Source organism: Podarcis raffonei, chromosome 3 (assembly GCF_027172205.1).
Source record: "Podarcis raffonei isolate rPodRaf1 chromosome 3, rPodRaf1.pri, whole genome shotgun sequence".
Classification (NCBI taxonomy): Eukaryota; Metazoa; Chordata; class Lepidosauria; order Squamata; family Lacertidae; genus Podarcis; species Podarcis raffonei.
In genome coordinates this window covers 18,287,768-18,307,992 of record NC_070604.1, presented here as the reverse complement: position 1 = coordinate 18,307,992, position 20,225 = coordinate 18,287,768, and the positions used below count along the sequence as shown (strand labels likewise).

At 45.4% G+C, this 20,225-nt stretch overlaps 1 protein-coding gene across 1 annotated transcript; it reads right to left on the bottom strand.

Moving 5' to 3' along the window:
• Positions 1-2,378: 2,378 nt before the first annotated feature.
• LOC128410033 (GDNF-inducible zinc finger protein 1-like) lies at positions 2,379-16,318 on the bottom strand. The gene is made up of 7 exons (XM_053380691.1): positions 16,138-16,318; positions 13,548-14,843; positions 10,636-11,547; positions 8,327-8,421; positions 5,269-5,436; positions 2,985-3,142; positions 2,379-2,621 (listed from the first exon to the last, which is right to left on the bottom strand). Exons 2-7 carry the CDS (start codon positions 14,840-14,842, stop codon positions 2,379-2,381), a joined length of 2,871 nt encoding a protein of 956 aa, XP_053236666.1. The 5' UTR covers position 14,843; positions 16,138-16,318.
• Positions 16,319-20,225: the final 3,907 nt, after the last annotated feature.

Sequence of the window (20,225 nt, the reverse complement as noted above, 5' to 3'; positions counted from 1 at the left end):
CAACAGAATATTAAAAACACGATAAAACATCAAACATTAAAAACATCCCTAAACAGGTGTGAAATTTTATCCTCAGCTACAGTTATAAAATAGCAAATACACTTAAGAGATGGACAGTTTTCAAGTCTGTTGGTTTCAGGCAGTTTCTGAGTGTCCCTCTAGCAAATCTTTACGCGTGGGTCTTTTTAAAAATCAAACTTGTTCTGCTCAGCATATTAGCGAGTGCTAATGGTCCATGCAGTCTGGATTTCCCACACGCCAATGTGAATTCTGAGCGGCTTTTCCTGCAGCTCCTCCTTTCATTCTCTGAAACTGAGAAGGCTGAAGGTAACATTCAACGAACCTGGAGGAATCCAGTCCTTTCTCTGGTTGTGTATACATTTAAAGCACATCCCCACCCTCCAATATCCAGGGAACCATAAGTTTATTAGGGGTGCTGGGAATTGTAGCTCTGCTACTACAGTTTCCGGGATTCTTGGCAGGGAAGTAATGTGTTGTAAACATGGTGTGCGACTGCTCCACATCAAATACCTCCCCTACAATACAGTTACTTCCCCACAACCTCACTTTATTTCCCTGCCTCACATTTGAGGGCAATTGCCCTTTTTCATACTGGATCCAATCACTGTTAAGTTCAAAGAGTAACAGTACAAGTAGAAAGCAATTTCAGCTATTAAGAACAAGAGCACTGTTAGGTAAGACCAAGAACCCACCTAACATCCTGTTTGCCACAGTGTCAAACCCTGGGAAGCCCACAACCAGAACGTAAGTTATTTTCTTATCTTGTTTCCTCAGCAGCTGGTATTCAAAGACATGGAGGTGGTACACAGTATTTGATCCTGGAGACGGCACACAGCCATCATGACTAGTAGCCACTTGCAGACTTATCCTCCATAAAATGGTCCAATCCCCTTTAAAACCATCTAACTCGGTGGCTTTAACTACAACTTGTGGGAGAGAATTCTGTAATTTAACAACGTGCTGTGTGAAGAAATGCCCACTTTTAGTCTGTCCTAGATATTCATGGGATGGCTCTAGTATTATTCTCCACATGCCCCTCTTTCATATGCCCCCTAACCTGTTTTCTGAACAAAAAAGCCCCAAATATTGCAACGTTTCCTTACAGAGGAGCTGCTCCAGCCTCACGATCATTTGGGTTGCCCTTTTCTGCACGTTCTCCAGTTCCACAATGTTCTTTTCACAATGCAGAACTGTACACAGTATTCCAAGTGTGCCTGCCCCAAAGATTTGTATAAAATACATGAATGATATTGGGTGTTTCTATTCTATTTGCCTCCCTGCTGCTGCACACTTTTCATTGAGTTTATCCACCAGTATCTCATTTCTGGTCAGTCAACACCAGATCACACCCCATAAGTGCAATGTGAAGTGTTTTGCCTCAGTGTGCATCACCCTATACTTACATGCACTAAACTGCTTTTGTTATTTTAATATTTTGTTTTACCAGTTTGGAGGGGCCTTATTGGCCTTGTCTTAGCTTCTGCGACTCCCGGCTTTAACCACCCGCATTAAGCATAGCTCTTGCCCATCTTTGCCCATGCCATTTCATTAAAAACTGAAATGAGAATAATAAAGAACACGTCTAGTAGTGCAGAGCTATTCCCCTCAGTGCCAGAACCACGGAGCCTGTCCCCACATAGGTACATTGCAAGGATCTTATGCATCTCTGAGCAGAGACATCCCTCTATTGGAATCGAACACGGCCCACAGCCTCCTTGGCAGTATTATAAAAGCAGCCTGAAAAAGGGTCGTGAATTTTTTAAAACTTATGAAGATGCTTCTGTACTGCTGCTGAAGCCAGCTGTGCTAGTTCTGCATATCTCACCATATCTACTCATTTTGAGCTCTGAAAGCATCTCTCCTGACTCCTAAATAGCAATTAGCGAAGCCAGCATCTACCGTATTTTTTGCTCTATAAGACTCACTTTTCCCCTCCAATATCTGGAGGGAAATGTGTGTGCGTCTTATGGAGCGAATGCAGGCTGCGCAGCTATCCCAGAAGCCAGAACAGCAAGAGGGATTGCTGCTTTCACTGCGCAGCGATCCCTCTTGCTGTTCTGGCTTCTGAGATTCAGAATATTTTTTTTCTTGTTTTCCTCCTCCGAAAACTAGGTGCGTCTTGTGGACTGGTGCGTCTTATAGAGCGAAAAATACTGTAAGCTACTAAGAAAGGACCCATTCACAAGCAGTTCCACAACTGTGCTGCCCAGTGTCTGCCTCTCAGCTCTGAAGATGCTGAACTCCTGGTGTGTCTTCTCTGCAGAACTTGTGGGCAGATGGAGGATGCTCCCCCATAAGGGGCACATGAGAGAGATGCAAAATGTTTTACGCCTGCATTTTGCCTTCACTGTACAGAGTTATAAATACGTAAGGGAATGGTCAGGATCTCTGGCATTACTACTACCACATGATATGTGTTCCGCTTTTTTTACACTGGTGCTCTCTGGTTTATAAAGTTTACTTTGGCCGTCGGACCAAACCAGATTAGAGTCCTCTCCCATACGGATATTAGAAAAAGGCTCTATTTTGGACCAGTTGTGATCCTTTTTGATGGTAAGATCTATTAAGAAAGTCCTCCAGTGAGCATTCCGATCATGTACCTATAGCAGGGGAAGAAAACAAGACAAAAAAATACTGTTGTTATTCAAGTTCTGACCTGATTAGAGCAATCATAAAGACCTTCTAAATCAATAAAATAATAATAATCAATTTGAGTCATGCAACGTAAACTGTGCCTAACTAGACCAATTTTTTAAAAAACAAAGCAATGTGGACTAAAGGCCCCTCTGGGATTAAAGGCTCTGTCATTAAATTTGCCCCTAGACAGACACCAAAGCAATTTACTACATGGGTGTTCTAAGCTTTTTAAAGATCATGGCAAATATTTTTTATACTCAAAAAGTATTAAGCTTGTTTGCCTGCCCATCCCTATTAAAATGAATGGGGCAAACTGGAGAACATACCAGGACATGCCTTCTCAGGGTAGACAGATCTGTGAAGGTCCTTTCACAGGCCCTGCACTTGTAGGGTTTTTCTCCAGTGTGAATACGCTGGTGACGCCTCAGGGCTCCTTGCTGAGTAAAGGTCTTTCCACACTGCTCACAGAAATAAGGAGGAGTCTCTGAGAAAACAAAACAGACCTCACAAATGTTGGGGTGTATTTACAAAATCTTATTTCTCTCTCAACTTTAGACCCATTTTGGGTCTACTTAGTGGCTTGTAAGGTAAACACATACTGGTATCAGAAAACAAAGTACCGTATTTTTCGCTCCATAAGACACACTTTTTTCTTCCTAAAAAGTAAGGGGAAATGTCTGTGTGTCTTATGGAGCGAATGCGTGGTCCCTGGAGCCAAATTGCCCAGGGGCAAAAAGCAGATCATGCTTTTTTTTTTTTTGAAAGAGGGAAGTGGGTGTTAAAACAAAGCTGCTGATCGGCAAGTGATTGGCAGCGAGATAAGGGACGCTAGCAACAAAGGAGGCTGCCTGGGAGGGGGGAGGTAAAGACAACAAACTTGCAAAGGGGGGAAACAGGAAGGCTAAAGCAATAAGGAGAGAAATTAGAAGAAAAGGAGGAGCAAAAAACTGCTCCAGTTAAGGAACAGACACTAAGGCAAATAAGAGGCAAGGGGGTGTTGAAAGGAAGCAGCTGATCAGCAAGCGATCGGGGAAAGAGATAAGGGACGCAGAGATAAAGGAGGCTGCCTGGGAGGGGGGAGGTAAAAGCCCATGGATCCTCAGGATTTTTGCATTGGGTCACCCCAAATTCACCATCAGATCACATAGCATGTCCATGGCTACAGCCTGCACCAAAAAACACACGCATCCACTGTTTTGTGGGGCCGCAATGGCGCAAAAACGTGGTTACAAAGCACAGATCAACATGGATTCTCAGGATTTTTGCATTGGATCACCCCAAATTCACGGTCAAATCACATGTCTGTGGCCACAGCATGAACCACAAAAACCATACATCCACTGTTTCATTCAAAATATTTTTTCTTGTTTTCCTCCTCTAAAAACTAGGTGCGTCTTATGGTCAGGTGTGTCTTCTGGAGCAAAAATACGGTAAGTTCGAAACAGGAGAGAGACAGAAGCCAACAGACACAGCAGCTGTTAAACAGCAAAGCTGGGAATCGTAACTCCGTAAGGGATTTCCAACTCTCAGCGCTACAGTTCCCAGGATTCACAACCATGACTGGGATAAGAGTGATTTTCATGTAAGGCATGAATGCGACTGATGCCTTGAGGGCACTACTATGGCAGGAGAACAACACAGGGAAAAGCTGGGTTCCTCTTTGTGGTTTTCACATGATCAGTTCTACTTACAGAACTACCCTCTGCTGCTGGAAATAGGCCTCATCCCCCCCCCATGCTATTTCTGAACACTGCAGGTTCTCATCAGAGTAAACTGTGAATTTGTCCATCTCTTGGAAGCAATGAGAGATCTGTGGAGTGGTGAAGCTGCTTGCCCACGGACTCTACACAACTTGGCTTTCATCAAGGAAAGATATTGCCAAGTAGGGAAAACTGAAAACCCAAGTTTTTTGCAGTTGTCAGAGTTTTACAAATGCTGCTGCATACCCAACAAGAACTCAAGGTTCTGAAAGGTGAGCATTCGGGGAAGCTAGAGCACACAGATCTATTTAATTTTCAGTGACTCTCAAGGAAATACATTGTCCCCCTTTGCCTGGAATGAAATAAAGTTTGAAATTTAGCCCAGAGCACCCTAGCTCATGTACACATGTAACGATCTCCTGCTTAGAACATAAATTGTACTGAAAGTATTTAACTAACGAAGTATTTCCACATGACAATTCTTGTATCATATTTAAATATGTATTTTTTGCTCTATAAGACTCACTTTTTCCCTCCTAAAAAGTAAGGGAAAATGTGTGTGCGTCTTATGGAGCGAATGCAGGCTGCACAGCTATCCCAGAAGCCAGAACAGCAAGAGGGATTGCTGCTTTCACTGCGCAGCGATCCCTCTTGCTGTTCTGGCTTCTGAGATTCAGAATATTTTTTTTCTTGTTTTCCTCCTCCAAAAACTAGGTGCGTCTTGTGGTCTGGTGCATCTTATAGAGCGAAAAATACGGTAAATATGCAAGGCACATTATTGTCAAGTGTGGTCTGATTAGATTCTGGATTCTTACGCTGTACTTGCACAGAATGAAGGCTGCATGTGGCAGAGACTTCCATCAACACGATCCATCTCCTTCTCCACCTTCACTGGGAGGGAATTTATTACCTGCATGAACGTTACTGTGTTGGGCTAATGAGGCCCTCAGTCCAAATGTTTTCCCACACACATCACACTTGTATGGCTTGGCTCCCATGTGGCAGCGCTTATGGCATTTCAAGTATTCGTTGGTAGAAAAATGTTTTCCACAGACATCACACTTGAACAGACGCTCTCCTGCAAAGGAAATGAATGGTGGTAGAATTATGTTACTGACCGTTACCTACGCTGATGATCACCCACAGCAGATGTCCAAAGAACGTCCAGGGATGGGGAGCCTCTTCAGATGTTGTTGGACTACAATTCCCATCATTTAAAGCCCTAAACTGCGGGACTTGACATCTTTCCGCAGGGCCTGCAAGACAGAGCTGTTCCACCAGGCCTTTGGCCAGGGCACAGCCTGACTCCCTCCCTCGGCAATCTTCGCGGAGCTCTGGCCCAATGGTTGCCAGTGGCTTGATTTGAATTAATTTTATAATGAATCATTTTAGAGGGTTGTGTTGTGCTGTACTTTTGTACTGTTTTATTGTTGTTAGCCACCCTGAGCCCAGCTTCAACTGGGGAGGGCAGGATATAAATAAAATTTATTAATTTATTATTTATTATTATTATTATTATTATAAACGGCCTCGGTCCAGTATACCTGAAGGAGCGTCTCTACCTCCATCGTTCTACCTGGACAGTGAGGTCCAGCACCGAGGGCCTTCTGGCGGTTCCCTCACTGCGAGAAGCCAAGTTACAGGGAACCAGGCAGAGGGCCTTCTCGGTAGTGGCGTCCTCCCTGTGGAACGCCCTCCCACCAGATGTCAAAGAGAACAACAACTACCACACTTTTAGAAGACATCTGAAGGCAGCCCTGTTTAGAGAAGCTTTTAATGTTTGATGTATTACAGTATTTTAATATTTTTTTGGAAGCCGCCCAGAGTGGCGGGGTATAAATAATAAATGATTATTATTATTATTATTATTATTATTATTATTATTATTATCCCTGAGCATTAGCTAGACTTCCTGGGGATGCCATTTGTTTATTTACTTTTTACCCCCCTCTTCCTTTGGGCCCAGGACAGCAGTTGGGAGTCCAACAACTTGAACAGCCACATATTCAGTGGGACACTAGAAAGGCCAGTGTGTGTGTGTGTGTGTGTGTGTGTGAGAGAGAGAGAGAGAGAGAGAGAGAGAGAGAAATTTTTTATTTGAATTGAGAAGTATAGAATTATAACAATACAAAATACATATTCCCCTCCATGGGTCCTATTGTCAACCTTTTCAACTGCATATTGTTTAGTAATCCATATTTTATGTCTCTATTTTGTCCATAAAATTTGCTACATTTGCTACAACTACCTGACATTTAGAATACACCTGAAGGCAGGGAAGTTTTTAATGTGTGACATTTTGATGTATTTTTAATCTTTGTTGGAAGCTGCCCAGAGTGGCTGGAGAAACCCAGCCAGATGGGCGGGATATGAATAATAAATTATTATTATTATTATTATTATTATTATTATTATTATTATTATTATTATTATTATTACTACTACTACTACTACTACTACTATTATTGCAATCCTGCTAATTTTTTCATCTGCTTACAGTGCTCTCCCAGATAAATTATAAATTTCCCTCATTCTTTATTAAAGATTTGGTCTTTTTGGTTCCTGAGCTTTCTGGTCAGTTTTGCCATTTCGGCGTACTCCAACAGCTTAGTTTGCCACTCCTCTCTGGTAGGGACTTTGTCTTCTTTCCATCTCTGGGCTAGGAGCATCCGTGTGGCTGTCGCCGCACAGTGCTGATATTTTAGACACATTTGCGATCTACTCCTGTTGATGGACCACATATTCCCCTTCCCTGGTCCAGGAGATCTCTTCTACACTCTCTACCTTCCCAAGGATAGTTGCCTCTCTTTCCGCTCCTGGGGTATACGATCCTTTAAGCCTCTGCTGCAACAGTTACACATCTTTTTCTGTGTTGTCAATGCCACAGAAGCCCTGGGCAGGTGGTCATTTGTAGCAGTGCTGGAGAGTGTAGAAAAGTGTGCTGCCTCATTCCTGATCGCAGTGTAACATGTAGTTCGCCCCGAGAGAAAAGGCTGGAGTAAGTGCGTGGCGCTGTGGGTTAAACCACAGAGCCTAGGACTTGCCGATCAGAAGGTCGGCGGTTCAAATCCCCGCGACGGGGTGAGCTCCCGTTGCTCGGTCCCTGCTCCTGCCAACCTAGCAGTTTGAAAGCACGTCAAAGTGCAAGTAGATAAATAGGTACCGCTCTGGCGGGAAGGTAAATGGGGTTTCCGTGCGCTGCTCTGGTTTGCCAGAAGCAGCTTAGTCATGCTGGCCACATGACCCGGAAGCTGTACGCCGGCTTCCTCGGCCAATAAAGCGAGATGAGCGCCACAACCCCAGAGTTGGTCATGACTGGACCTAATGGTCAGGGGTCCCTTTACCTTTAAGTGAATGAGAGGGAGCTTAAGAGTTATGCCTCACAGGAAATCTGCTAACCTCCCCCACCATCATCCTTTTCAACTACTTATCTGTAATTTATGAAAATTCATAGAATTGTAGAGTTGGAAGGGACCCCAACGGTCATCTAGCCCAACCCCCGGCAATGCAGGATTGTAATCAGAATAAATCAAAATGCACGGATAGGCATTAACCTCTGCCACATCCAAGGACTGGATTTAAACGCTTACCTGTATACCTGAAGGAGTGTCTCCACCCCCATCGTTCAGCCTGGACACTGAGATCCAGCCCTGAGGGCCTTCTGGCGGTTCCCTCATTGCGAGAAGTGCGGTTGCAGGGAACCAGACAGAGGGCCTTCTCGGTAGTGGCGCCCACCCTGTGGAACACCCTCCCTTCAGATGTGAAGGAAATAAGCAGCTATCCTATCTTTAAAGGACATCTGAAGGCAGCCCTGTACAGGGAAGTTTTTAATATTTAATGCTGTACTGTTTTTAACATTTGATTGGGAGCCGCCCAGAATGGCTTGGGAAACTCAGCCAGATGGGCGGGGTATAAGTAATAAATTATTATTATTATTATTATTATTATTATTATTATTATTATTATACCTGTATGTGTCCTCTTGTGGCCAGTAAGCTTGCCTTTATCCACAAAGCAAGCTCCACAATCCTCACAGATGTATGGCTTTTCACCTGTATGGGACCTGCAGTCAAAGAAATATGAAAACGCTGACAAAACACGTTAAGAGTGACATTTCCTGCTTAGTAAATATTACAGATAGTTTGCCAATATTCCACCCCTCTCCCTCACCTCCCTGCCGCACAGCAAGCAGCAGAGAACTTCTTGGGAAATGACTCCTGCCATAGTCTGGGGACTTGGACTAAATGATCTTCAGGCACTTTCTGGCTATACGATTCTATGGCTACAGCAAAAAAAAAGTATCAAAGATAGAGTTGTCAAATAAGAAAAGAAAGTCAGATTTCTCATTCCTCTAGAGCAGGCTTAGGCAAACTCCGGCCCTCCAGATGTTTGGGACTACAATTCCCATCACCCCTAGCTAACAGGACCAGTGGTCAGGGATGATGGGAATTGTAGTCCCAAACATCTGGAGGGCTGAGTTTGCCTATGTCTGCTTTAGAGTACAACCAATAACAGCAGACTTAATGAAAATAAAATTTAAAAAATCAGTACAGGATAATTTGAGATGGAATGGGAGAACCTTCGAGTCTCCAAGCGTTCTTGGATGCCAACTTCCACTAGCCCTCAGCTGGAATGCTGAGGGGTTTTAGTTTTTATTTATTTAGATAAATATAAACCACACTTTTGTAAAAATACCACAAAATGGCATGCGCCAGACAAAATTACAATCAGAAGTTGTAAGTCCAGCAACACCGGAAGTTCTCCTGATTTAAGACCTCCTGAGAACAAATAGAGAAGGGAGCCCCAGCTCAAGGAAACAGGTTTTTAAACCTGCCCCCATTGAGGTAGCAGCAGAAATCATGTAACATTACCAGAAATTTCGAAGCAGGGAAAGTCAGTCCCCACCTCTGCTCCCATTTGGAGTTGGTCCAAGAGCTGCTTTGTATATTTGTGTGTTTAAGCGGTGTGTCACCTTTTTAAAAAATGCTAGAATTATATAGTTCTAGTTGTATTACCACCCAACTACTACTGAAGGTTGCCAGCTACACACTCTTCCACCCCCCCACCTACACTCATTGGAACCTTTACTGTTTGTTAATACAGTGGCACCTCAGGTTAAGTACTTAATTCGTTCCGGAGGTCCGTACTTAACCTGAAACTGTTCTTAACCTGAAGCACCACTTTAGCTAATGGGGCCTCCAGCTGTTGCCGCGTCGCCGGAGCCCGATTTCTGTTCTCATCCTGAAGTGAAGTTCTTAACCTGAAGCACTATTTCTGGGTTAGAAGAGTCTGTAACCTGAAGCGTATGTAACCTGAAGCGTATGTAACCTGAAGCGTATGTAACCTGAGGTACCTCTGTACGCATGGCCAATATGAGTTAGAAGTAAGTACCCAATTGGGTCGCGGGTGGCGCTGTGGGTAAAACCTCAGTGCCTAGGACTTGCCGATCGTATGGTCGGCGGTTCGAATCCCCGCGGCGGGGTGAGCTCCCGTTGTTCGGCCCAGCTCCTGCCCACCTAGCAGTTCGAAAGCACACCTAAGTGCAAGTAGATAAATAGGGACCGCTTTCTAGCGGGAAGGTAAACGGCGTTTCCGTGTGCTGCGCTGGTGCTGGCTCGCCAGGTGCAGCTTAGTCACGCTGGCCACGTGACCCGGAAGTGTCTTCCGACAGCGCCGGCTCCCGGCCTCTTGAGCGAGATGAGCGCGCAACCCTAGAGTCGGTCACGACTGGCCCTGATGGGCAGCGGTACCTTTACCTTTACTTACTACTGAAGGTTGCCAGCTACACACTCTTCCACCCCCCCCACACACTCATTGGAACATTTACTGTTTGTTAATACAGTGGTACCTCGGGTTAAGTTCTTAATTCGTTCCAGAGGTCCATACTTAACCTGAAACTGTTCTTAACCTGAAGCACCACTTTAGCTAATGGGGCCTCCCGCTGCTGCTGCTGCGCCGCCGGAGCACGATTTCTGTTCTCATCCTGAAGTGAAGTTCTTAACCTGAAGCACTATTTCTGGGTTAGCGGAGTCTGTAACCTGAAGCGTATGTAACCTGAAGCGTATGTAACCTGAGGTACCACTGTATGCATGGCCAATATGAGTTAGAAGTAAGTACCCAATTCTGGTGCATGCAGAATTTGCAAAATTAAAGATAGAAGATAGAAAAGACAGACAAGAGAGAGAGAGAGAGAGACAGAGAGAGAGAGAGAGAGAGAGAGAGAGAGAGACAGAGAGAGAGAGAGAGAGAGAGAGAGAGAGAGAGGGGACAGGCTAACCTGGTGTGTATTTTGAGCTGCGATGGCTGAGCAAATCTTGAGCAACAAATGCTGCACTGGTACGGCTTCTCGCCTGTGTGGGTCCTCATGTGAAACACTAGCGCCGTTCTTGAGCTCAAGATCTTCCCGCAGACAGAGCAAAGGGGACGCTTCACTCTTCCTTCGTGCTTCCGCATATAGTGGGTCCTCACGTCCCTTTTCCTTTTAAAAGTGGCGTTGCAGAGGGTGCAGGAAAACTGCCTGTCGTCCGTGTGGACGCTCGCCCTGTGCTCCTTCCAGCTGTTGTAACTCGCGAAGGACTTGCTACAGACGTCGCACTGATAAATTTTACCAGGCACAGAATGGTGGACGTTTTTGCAGTGGTCAGTGTATTTCTTCCTCGAGACGAACTTCTCTGCACATTTGGTACACGTTATAACATAGGCCGATTTTTTGGCGCCCTCGTTTTTGTTCACAACGCCCCTCGCTTTGCAACCGGCGTCCGATTTGCTTTCTTCAGCGTCTTGATCATTTGAATTCTCATCGACGTCTTCGGAAGAGACTGCCTCATTCTCTTCCCTGCCCCTTCCTTCTATTTCACAGTCCCTTTCTCCTTTTACACAGTCCTCTGCAACCAAAGTCCTGTGTCCACCTGGTTTTTCTCTTTGAATATCAGCATCACCACATTCCTCTTGACTTTCCTCTTTCCTCTCAGACTCTGCTTCTAAAGGAGGAGGATTCCTGGATTCTCCCTCAAGCTCCCGAGTTTTTTCATCCACAGGTTCTCTTTGCAAGTCGCTGTTTGGTACCTTTGGGTATGTTTTGCTATTCTTGTCAACTTTGCTATCTATAACATCTGCTTTTTTTGTTGGCGGGGCTATCATCCAGTAATCTGGACTGAGTTTCCTGTCTTGTCCTGATTCATGTATTTTTCTGTTGGGGGGGAAAAAAGTAATGCCACCTGTAAATTAGATACAATTTCCCGCAGGCTATACTAGATACACAAATAATCCATATATTCATACAAGGGCAAATTCGATTGAAAAGCATCTAAGGCCACAATCCTAACCTCCGTTCTATGGGGTAAGCCCCAATGACCTAAGTAGGACATACTTCTAAGTCAAAATGCATAGGATATTGCTGCCCCCATCACTAGGTGCTATTCTAAGATTTTTTTTCCAGCAGGCATTTCCAGGTATGATATTTAATTACTGTTTGCTACGCAGGTGGCGCTGTGGGTTAAACCACAGAGCCTAGGACTTGCCGATCAGAAGGTCGGCGGTTTGAATCCCTGTGACGGGGTGCGCTCCCGTTGCTCGGTCCCTGCTCTTGCCAACCTAGCAGTTCAAAAGCACATCAAAGTGCAAGTAGATAAATAGGTACCGCTCCGGCGGGAAGGTAAACGGCGTTTCCGTGCGCTGCTCTGGTTCACCAGAAGCGGCTTAGTCATGCTGGCCACATGACCCGGAAGCTGTACGCCAGCTCCCTCGGCCAATAAAGCGAGATGAGCACCGCAACCCCAGAGTCAGTCACGATTGGACCTAATGGTCAGGGGTCCCTTTACCTTTACCATCTTAACTTTGTTTTTGTTTTAAAAACTGGTAAGTTTTGATGTATTGGTCGGACCTGTCTGCTGCATTGGATAGGTTTCTTTTTCTAGAAAGGTGGGATAGAAAAGCTTAGTAAAATAAAATGGAAATTGACAAATACACATCATGAAGGCAAAGTTAAACGCAGAGCCTGCAATTCTAGAATACATTCCTGGGAGTAAATTCAGTTGATCTTAGTGGGGCTTGCTTCTGAGTAAGAGATGCATTGGACTGTGATGTAAAGCACCATTTCATAATCTTGTCCTGAGCAGCAGCAGCCAAGTACAGAGTCTGACAATAATAATCACCCCTAGCAACATACAGCGCATAAGAACTCCAAGGCAGTTTGTATGAGCTGGCTGACAAGGAGAGAAAACTGAGAAGCACAGCACCTTTGTCTCTCTGACTGTGGCTGTTTGGTTTGTTGAGCCACACATTGTCCAGGCTATAAAAGGAAGAAAGAAAAGTTTATTGTGCTGCCTGTAGGCTTCACAGGCTGGATGTGGAAGCCATGCAGCAAATACTTTTACACTGATAGAACTGTCTAAATGTAACTTTGAATATATTTGTATAGTAGCATTGCAATAAGAAGAAGAACATGGGTGGCGCTGTGGTCTAAACCACTGAGCCTTGGGCTTGCCGATTGGAAGGTTGGCGGTTCTAATCCCCGCGAGGGGGTGAGCTCCCATTGCTCAGTTCCAGCTCCTGGCAACCTAGCAGTTCGAAAGCACGTCAAAGTGCAAGTAGATAAATAGGTACCGCTCCGGCGGGAAGGTAAACGGTGTTTCCATGCACTGCTCTGGTTTTGCCAGAAGCGGCTTAGTCATGCTGGCCACATGACCCTGAAAAACTGTCTGCAGACAAACGTGAGCTCGCTCAGCCAGTAAAGCGAGATGAGCACTGTAACCCCAGAGTCGTTCGCGACTGGACTTAACTGTCAGGGATCCTTTACCTTTTTTTTTAAGAAAAAGAAGAAGAGTTTGGACTTGATACCCTGCCTTTCACTCCCCTTCAGGAGTCCCAAAGCGGCTAACAATCTCCTTTCCCTTCCTCCCCCACAACAAACACTCTGTGAGGTGAGTGAGGCTGAGAGACTTCAGAGAAGTGTGACTGGTCCAAGGTCACCCAGCAGCTGCATGTGGAGGAGCGGGGAAGCGAACCCTGTTCACCAGATTACGAGTCCACCGCTCTTAACCACTGCACCACACTGGCTCTAAAGCAAATCCTATAGCAAATCCCCTAAAGCTGGCAGACTTCTAATCGCTTCTGGATAAAATTTCTAACAGCAAAGAGATGAAGACGGAAAACTATCTCCCAATATTCTGAACTGCACAAAGACTTTACCTTACATGAGTGGTGAAGGCAGATCTCTGAGCAAAACTTGCCGCGCAGCCGCCGCACTTATAAGGCTTCTCTCCCGTATGTGTTCGAATGTGAACCGTCAAGCCACATTTAGAGCTGATCACTTTGTCACAGTAGGGACACCTCTGAGGATTCTTTTTCTTCTCATGCACTCTCCGCATATGATGGCTGATGTCTTTCTGGCACTTAAACCTTTTGTCGCACAACAAGCAGGGGAACTGCTTTTCATCATTGTGAACGGTGAGCCTATGTTGCCTTAGGTCCTGGCAACTGGGAAAGAGTTGGCCACACATATCGCAGCTATATTGAACCACCAGATCTGCGTCATGTTCTTGTTCCATGTGTGACTGGTACTGCTTGGCAAAATGGAAGGAATGACAACACTGGTCACATGTGTATGTTTGGGGCAAGACTTTCGATATATTGCGTGGCGATTTCCTGAGTTTGGTTTTGCTAAGATTCAAAATGTTTTCACCCTCCTCCTGGCCAGGTAGTATCTTGCTTGTAACAATGCAGGCTTCCTTGGAGTCCACCTGATTTAGTGACAGGTGGCTGGCCTTATTTTCCAGCAGGCTGACATGCTTCATAGTATAAGCGCCGTGCATGTCTATTTCATTACATCCAGTTGACGCTGCTGTGCTGTCTTTGGGCCCCTCAAACACAACACCATATTTGTCAGAATGGCCAGGTTTACCTTCACTACCATCATAGACGGCAGTCAGTTTTGTGTGCTTCTTTCGGTCCCAAAGCTGTCTCTTCATGGGCGCTGCCAAAATTCGGGACGAAGCACTCTGTTCCTTGTTTTCTACTTGTTTTGTTTTACTGCAGACAGACCTACCGCCTTCATGTCTTTCTGAATGAACCCCCAGATCCAAATCTTCTCCCACAGCCTTCATTTCTTCAAAAACATCAAGCAGATCTTGGCATTCAAGTCTTTCGGCTACCTCCTTTATTCGGTGCAGTTTGTCCGCTTCAATTTCTACTTCTGTTGTGTAGGCAAACTTTAGGAAGCAGGCAAATTCTTCAGTGTGAACACCCTGGAGAGTCACCCGACAATCTCTGGCTTTCAGCATCTCATCGGTGAGGAACAGGCTTCTAAAGTAATTGCTGGAAGCAGCCAATACGACTTTGTGAACGAAAAACTCCTCCTGGATGCCAAACTGGTCTGTGTATATTATTGCATCACAGAAGTGGCCAAACTGATAGAGAGAATGCAAGGTTCTCAGTAGGTTGGAAGCAGCCGTGTTGGATTTCATTACAATTTTCTTTTTCTCCATCCTATCAAAAGGAAGCGTGTCAAAGAATGGTGATACATTGGCTTGTATAAATCCCCCACCTTCAAAATAAATAAACGAATAAATTCACTTTCTCAGTCAATTCACAGTTAACACAGAATGTCACACATTAATAACTGAAGACGAAGTTTATGGAATTCAAAGGACTGTATGACCAGTCCTCCCTCTGTAGAGGGAGACAGACTAACAGTGCAATCCTATCATGCCAACTCAGAAGGAAGTCTCATTGAGTTCAAGAGAACTTACTTCCTGGTAAATAAACACGAGGACAGCCTAAGAAAACTGAATAAAGTGTGGAATAAACTTGCACTATTAAGCCTAGTTTCATATTCCAGCCCAGTAAGGGAGCCTTGGTGGAAATTTATTATATTCCAGGCTCTACTCTCTATTTGCTGCCTTGTGCAAAACTGAGAAGACACCTACCCACGATGAGAAAAATGGAACGCAAAAGAGTCGGCAGGCACACTTAGACACTTTCATGCAATTCTGATAATCTTGCATTGAAAACATCACCCTATGAGGGGAAACCGAAATGTTTGAAGGAAGAGAGGTGTAGGGAAGCAGAGAAAGAGAGAGAGAGAAAGTTCTCTGCTAAAACTAGGATTTGGGAGTCATCCAGTGAAACTGATAGGCAGAAGATTCAGCCCAAACAAAACAAATTACTTCTTAGCACCAAACACTTATTTATTTCATAAGATTTGATTGTTGTTTTAAATCCCTCAAAGCGGTTTACAAAAGATAACACAGTAAAATCAAGGGGAGGGGGAATTACAACCCTTACTTCAAAACGTGCAAAAGTAAAAATACAAAAAAAGTAGATTAAAACTTTCTAAGCATCTGGGGAGACTTGTCTAAATAGGAGTGGGTTTTTTTGGGTTTTTTTTAGCAGGTGTCAAAAAGAGCATAGCGAAGGCCCCTGCATGATCTCAACAGGCTGGATGTGCTAGGCACCGCTGCACTAAGCGACTGGGCTTTTAGTGAACTTCAAACTGTTAGAATCATAGAACTGTAGAACTGGAAGGGACCCAAGGGCCATCTAGTCCAACCCCTTGCCGTGCAGGAATCTTTTGCCCAACGTGCAAAACTCGAACCTACGACCCTGAGATTAAGCATGATCATGCTCTACCGACTGAACCAGCCCAGGTCCGAGTTCGTTGCCGAAAGCTGGTACCTTGGAAGGGCATCAAAATTGCAAGGACGTATCCCCCCCCTCTGCCCCCCCCCAGCAACATGCAATGAGCTCTACCAGTGGAACCTCCACTTCCAGGGCAGAATACCTTTTGAATTATGACAACCAAGCGCTGCTGCCTTTCCCGGGGCGGAGAGAAGGAAGCGGAGCTGAAACTAAGCGGACCTTTCTTTTCCTTTTTGCAGCATCCCTCAAAGCAGGGAAGGAAAACGCTCCGCCTGACCCTCGGCGGCCACCGTAGCAGGGCAAGGAAAGGCAGGAACTGCAAAAATAGCGCCCGCCCCACCCAACATCTTTCTCGCGGGGAAAGTGACGCCGCGGGAGCCATTTTTGGTGCTGGCAGTTTTTTCCGCCCGCGCTGCCGCGGAAGGGAAGGGATTGGCGGAGAAACGTCACGTGGGGAGAGTTTCTTTGATGGGGTGGGGGTGGGGAATGCAGCCTGGGCTACGGAGAAGTTGGTTATAAACATCTATTTATTTTTTATATATAATTTTATGTTTTACAATTTAGGGTATTCATTTAAACAACCTTAAAATGTCAGTGACTTCCCTTCTTTTTCCATGGTTCATTTTGCATAACATAAAAAGTTGCATATTTTACATAAACTAAAACCATTCAGTATTCCATTATTCCTTCCATCAAAACTTTATGGACCATAAAGAAGGCTGATCGCCGAAGAATTGATGCTTTTGAATTCTGTTGCTGGAGGAGACTCTTGAGAGTCCCATGGACTGCAAGAAGATCAAACCTCTCCATTCTAAGGGAAATCAGTCCTGAGTGCTCACTGGAAGGACAGCTCCTGAAGCTGAGGCTCCAGTGCTTTGGCCACCTCGTGAGAAGAGAAGACTCCCTGGAAAAGACCCTGATGTTGGGAAAGATGGAGGGCACAAGGAGAAGGGGACGACAGAGGACGAGATGGTTGTACAGTGTTCTTGAAGCTACCAGCATGAGTTTGACCAAAGTGCGGGAGGCAGTGGAAGACAGGAGTGCCTGGCATGCTCTGGTACATGGGGTCATGAAGAGTCGGACACAACTAAACAACAACAAAACCATTCAGTATTCCATTATTCCTTCCATCAAAACTTATTTACACTGTTGAATTTATCTTAACACTTCCAGCGTTTTCAAGTGTTCCCCCCCATATATTCAATAAACATTTTCCAATCTTCTTTAAACATATGTTCTTCTTGTTCTCTTATTCTATATGTTAGGTCTGCAAGCTGCACAAATTCTATGGGCCGCAGTAGCGGCGTACATAAATAACCTTTTTTGACACCTGGGAAATACCGCAGTTATAAACATTTAAATATATGTGTGTGTGTGTGTCTGTTGCGATCGTTGCTGGAGCAAACAGTTGCACAATTAAGCGTGGGAAAAAAGTAAAATGCTAAATTAAAGGTAAAGGGACCCCTGACCATTAGGTCCAGTCGTGGCTGACTCTGGGGTTGCGGCGCTCATCTCGCTTTATTGGCCGAGGGAGCCGGCGTACAGCTTCTGGGTCATGTGGCCAGCATGACTAAGCCGCTTCTGGCGAACCAGAGCAGCGCACAGAAACGCTGTTTACCTTCCTGCCGGAGCGGTACCTATTTATCTATTTGCACTTTGACGTGCTTTTGAACTGTTAGGTTGGCAGGAGCAGGGACTCGGCAACGGGAGCTCACCCCGCCGCAGGGATTCGAACCGCCGACTTTCTGAATGGCAAGTCCTAGGCTCTGTGGTTTAACCCACAGTGCCAACTGTCAAAACCCATAGATACCAAAGGGTTGCCACCTTTCGTCAGGTAAAATAAGGCACATGTCACAGAGGAATGGGGCAGCGGCCTAAAAATCGCTTTACCTGGTGCAGAGTAAAACGACTTCGAAGCAATCTATTCCGATGGGTTGTTTCCAATACTCACAGAGCAGACCCAATGCAATTTATGGGTTAGCAATGCACACTCATTTCAATGGCTCACAACCTCCTCGCCTGCTAAGATGCTGTCTGTCAGAAGAATGGTAAATGTAGAAACCCAGCCAAAGAAAGAAAGAAAGAGGGGGAAGTGATCCGTGCTTGGCACACATCCGTTACTTGAATGCAATAGCATGCGTTCCCGTTTCCTAAAGGATGTTGCCATTTGTCAAAATTCCTGGAGGTCCAAAAAAGCAATGATGGAGAGTAGGAACGAGGAATTATGGAAGACTAAGGGAACAGGACGCGGGTAGGGAACCAGCAGCTGCTAATTACTTACTTGGATGCAGTGATTCCCCCCCCCTTTTTTCCAGGGGGTATTTGTTATGTACTGAAGTTCTCACCCTGGGCCAGCAGGGGGATACTGTAGATAGTTTTCACTCAGGTCCACATATGCAAATAAGGAGTTGAAAGTGACGTTCAGTGATTGGATAGTTACAGAAAGTTGTTACTGTTGCTTTTGTAGTGGAGCTCTATACAGTGGTACCTCAGGTTAAGTACTTAATTCGTTCCAGAGGTCTGTTCTTAACCTGAAACTGTTCTTAACCTGAGGTACCACTTTAGCTAATGGGGCCTCCCGCTGCCGCTGCGCCGCCGGAGCACGATTTCTGTTCTCATCCTGAAGCAAAGTTCTTAACCTGAAGCACTATTTCTGGGTTAGCAGAGTCTGTCACCTGAAGCATATGTAACCTGAAGCGTATGTAACCCGAGGTACCACTGTATAAGCAGGCTGGCTGAACCCTTCAGCCCAGTTCTGTTCTGGCCTGTGAATAAACAAGAGCTGTTTGAAGAATCGCTGAGTCGTCTGATATGTTTGTTGTTAAAAAGTGTGGCAGTTACTGTAACAACTTCATGGTGAGTACCGGCACCTGTTTTTTTAAGGGAAAAAAAGCACTGTTTTGGAAGCATTTATAAACCACGTGGCACTTTTACAATCCACTGCAAATTTACAGTGAAAAGAGAGAGAAAAAATATACACACAATGTTAAATGGCCTGTTGAACTTCTCAGGCAGCCGTGGCGTGAAAAGCGTTGCACGTTGGAATCTTTTTTTCTCTCCCACCTCATAATTAGTGAGCTCCTCCTCCTCCTGGCGTCTGTAGCGAACCAGGAAATGGTATGATATTTGTGTGATTTGGGGTTCAAATAACCATGGGAGATACATGATTGCAAGGCGAGCCCATCTGGATCAGACCAAAGGCCTGTCTAGGTAGCATCTCTTGCACCCACCATGACCGGGTACTTATGGGAAGAGGATAAGTAGAACATGAGGAAAACAGCCCTTTCCTGCTAGTGTTCCTTGGTGACTTATTCAGAAACACACTGCTTTTGATCCTGAAGCCATTAGACGCTGAAGGCTATTGAATTACCTCCATGGATGACTCCAATCTCCTTTTAAAACTGACTAAGATGGCGGCCTGTTGTTACATCTTTGCGGTAGCAAATCCCATCATTTAGCTATGTGCTGTGTGAAGGCGCCCTTTAAAGGTTGCTTTAAAGCAGGGATGGGGAACCTCAGGCCTGGGGTCTGAATGCGACCCTCCAAGCCTCTCTCTCTGGTCCTAAGGACCTTCCTTAGGTCACACCACGATCCTCACCAGGTGCCCTCTGCATCCTTGAATGCTTTTGCCTTCTTTGATTTCTGCTTGCTTGGGTAGGGGGGGGACGCAGGTGGCGGTGTGGTCTAAACCACAGAGCCTAGGACTTGCCGATCAGAAGGTTGGCGGTTCGAATCCCCGCGACAGGGTGAGCTCCCATTGCTCTGTCCCAGCTCCTGCCAACCTAGCAGTTCGAAAGCACGCCAGTGCAAGTAGATAAATCGGTACAGCTGCAGCGGGAAGGTAAACAGCATTTCTGTGCACTCTGGTTTCCATCACAGTGTTCTGTTGCGCCAGAAGCGGTATAGTCATGCTGGCCACATGACCCAGAAAGCTGTCTGTGAACAAATGACGGTTCCCTCGGCCTGAAAGCGAGATGAGCGCCGCAACCCCACAATCGCCTTTGACTGGACTTAACTGTCCAGGGCTCCTTTACCTTTACCTTTTAGAAACAAGCTTAATGCACAAAGGTAAAATTAAGATCCGTTACCCCACCCACTTTTGCCACCAATGGCATGTGCCCCTCAGAAGATTGCCTAGAAGGGAAAGTGCCCCTCAGGCTCAAAAGGATTTCCTATGCCAGCTTTGAAGTTAGGTATAGCTCAACAACAACAAAACGAAGATCATGGCCA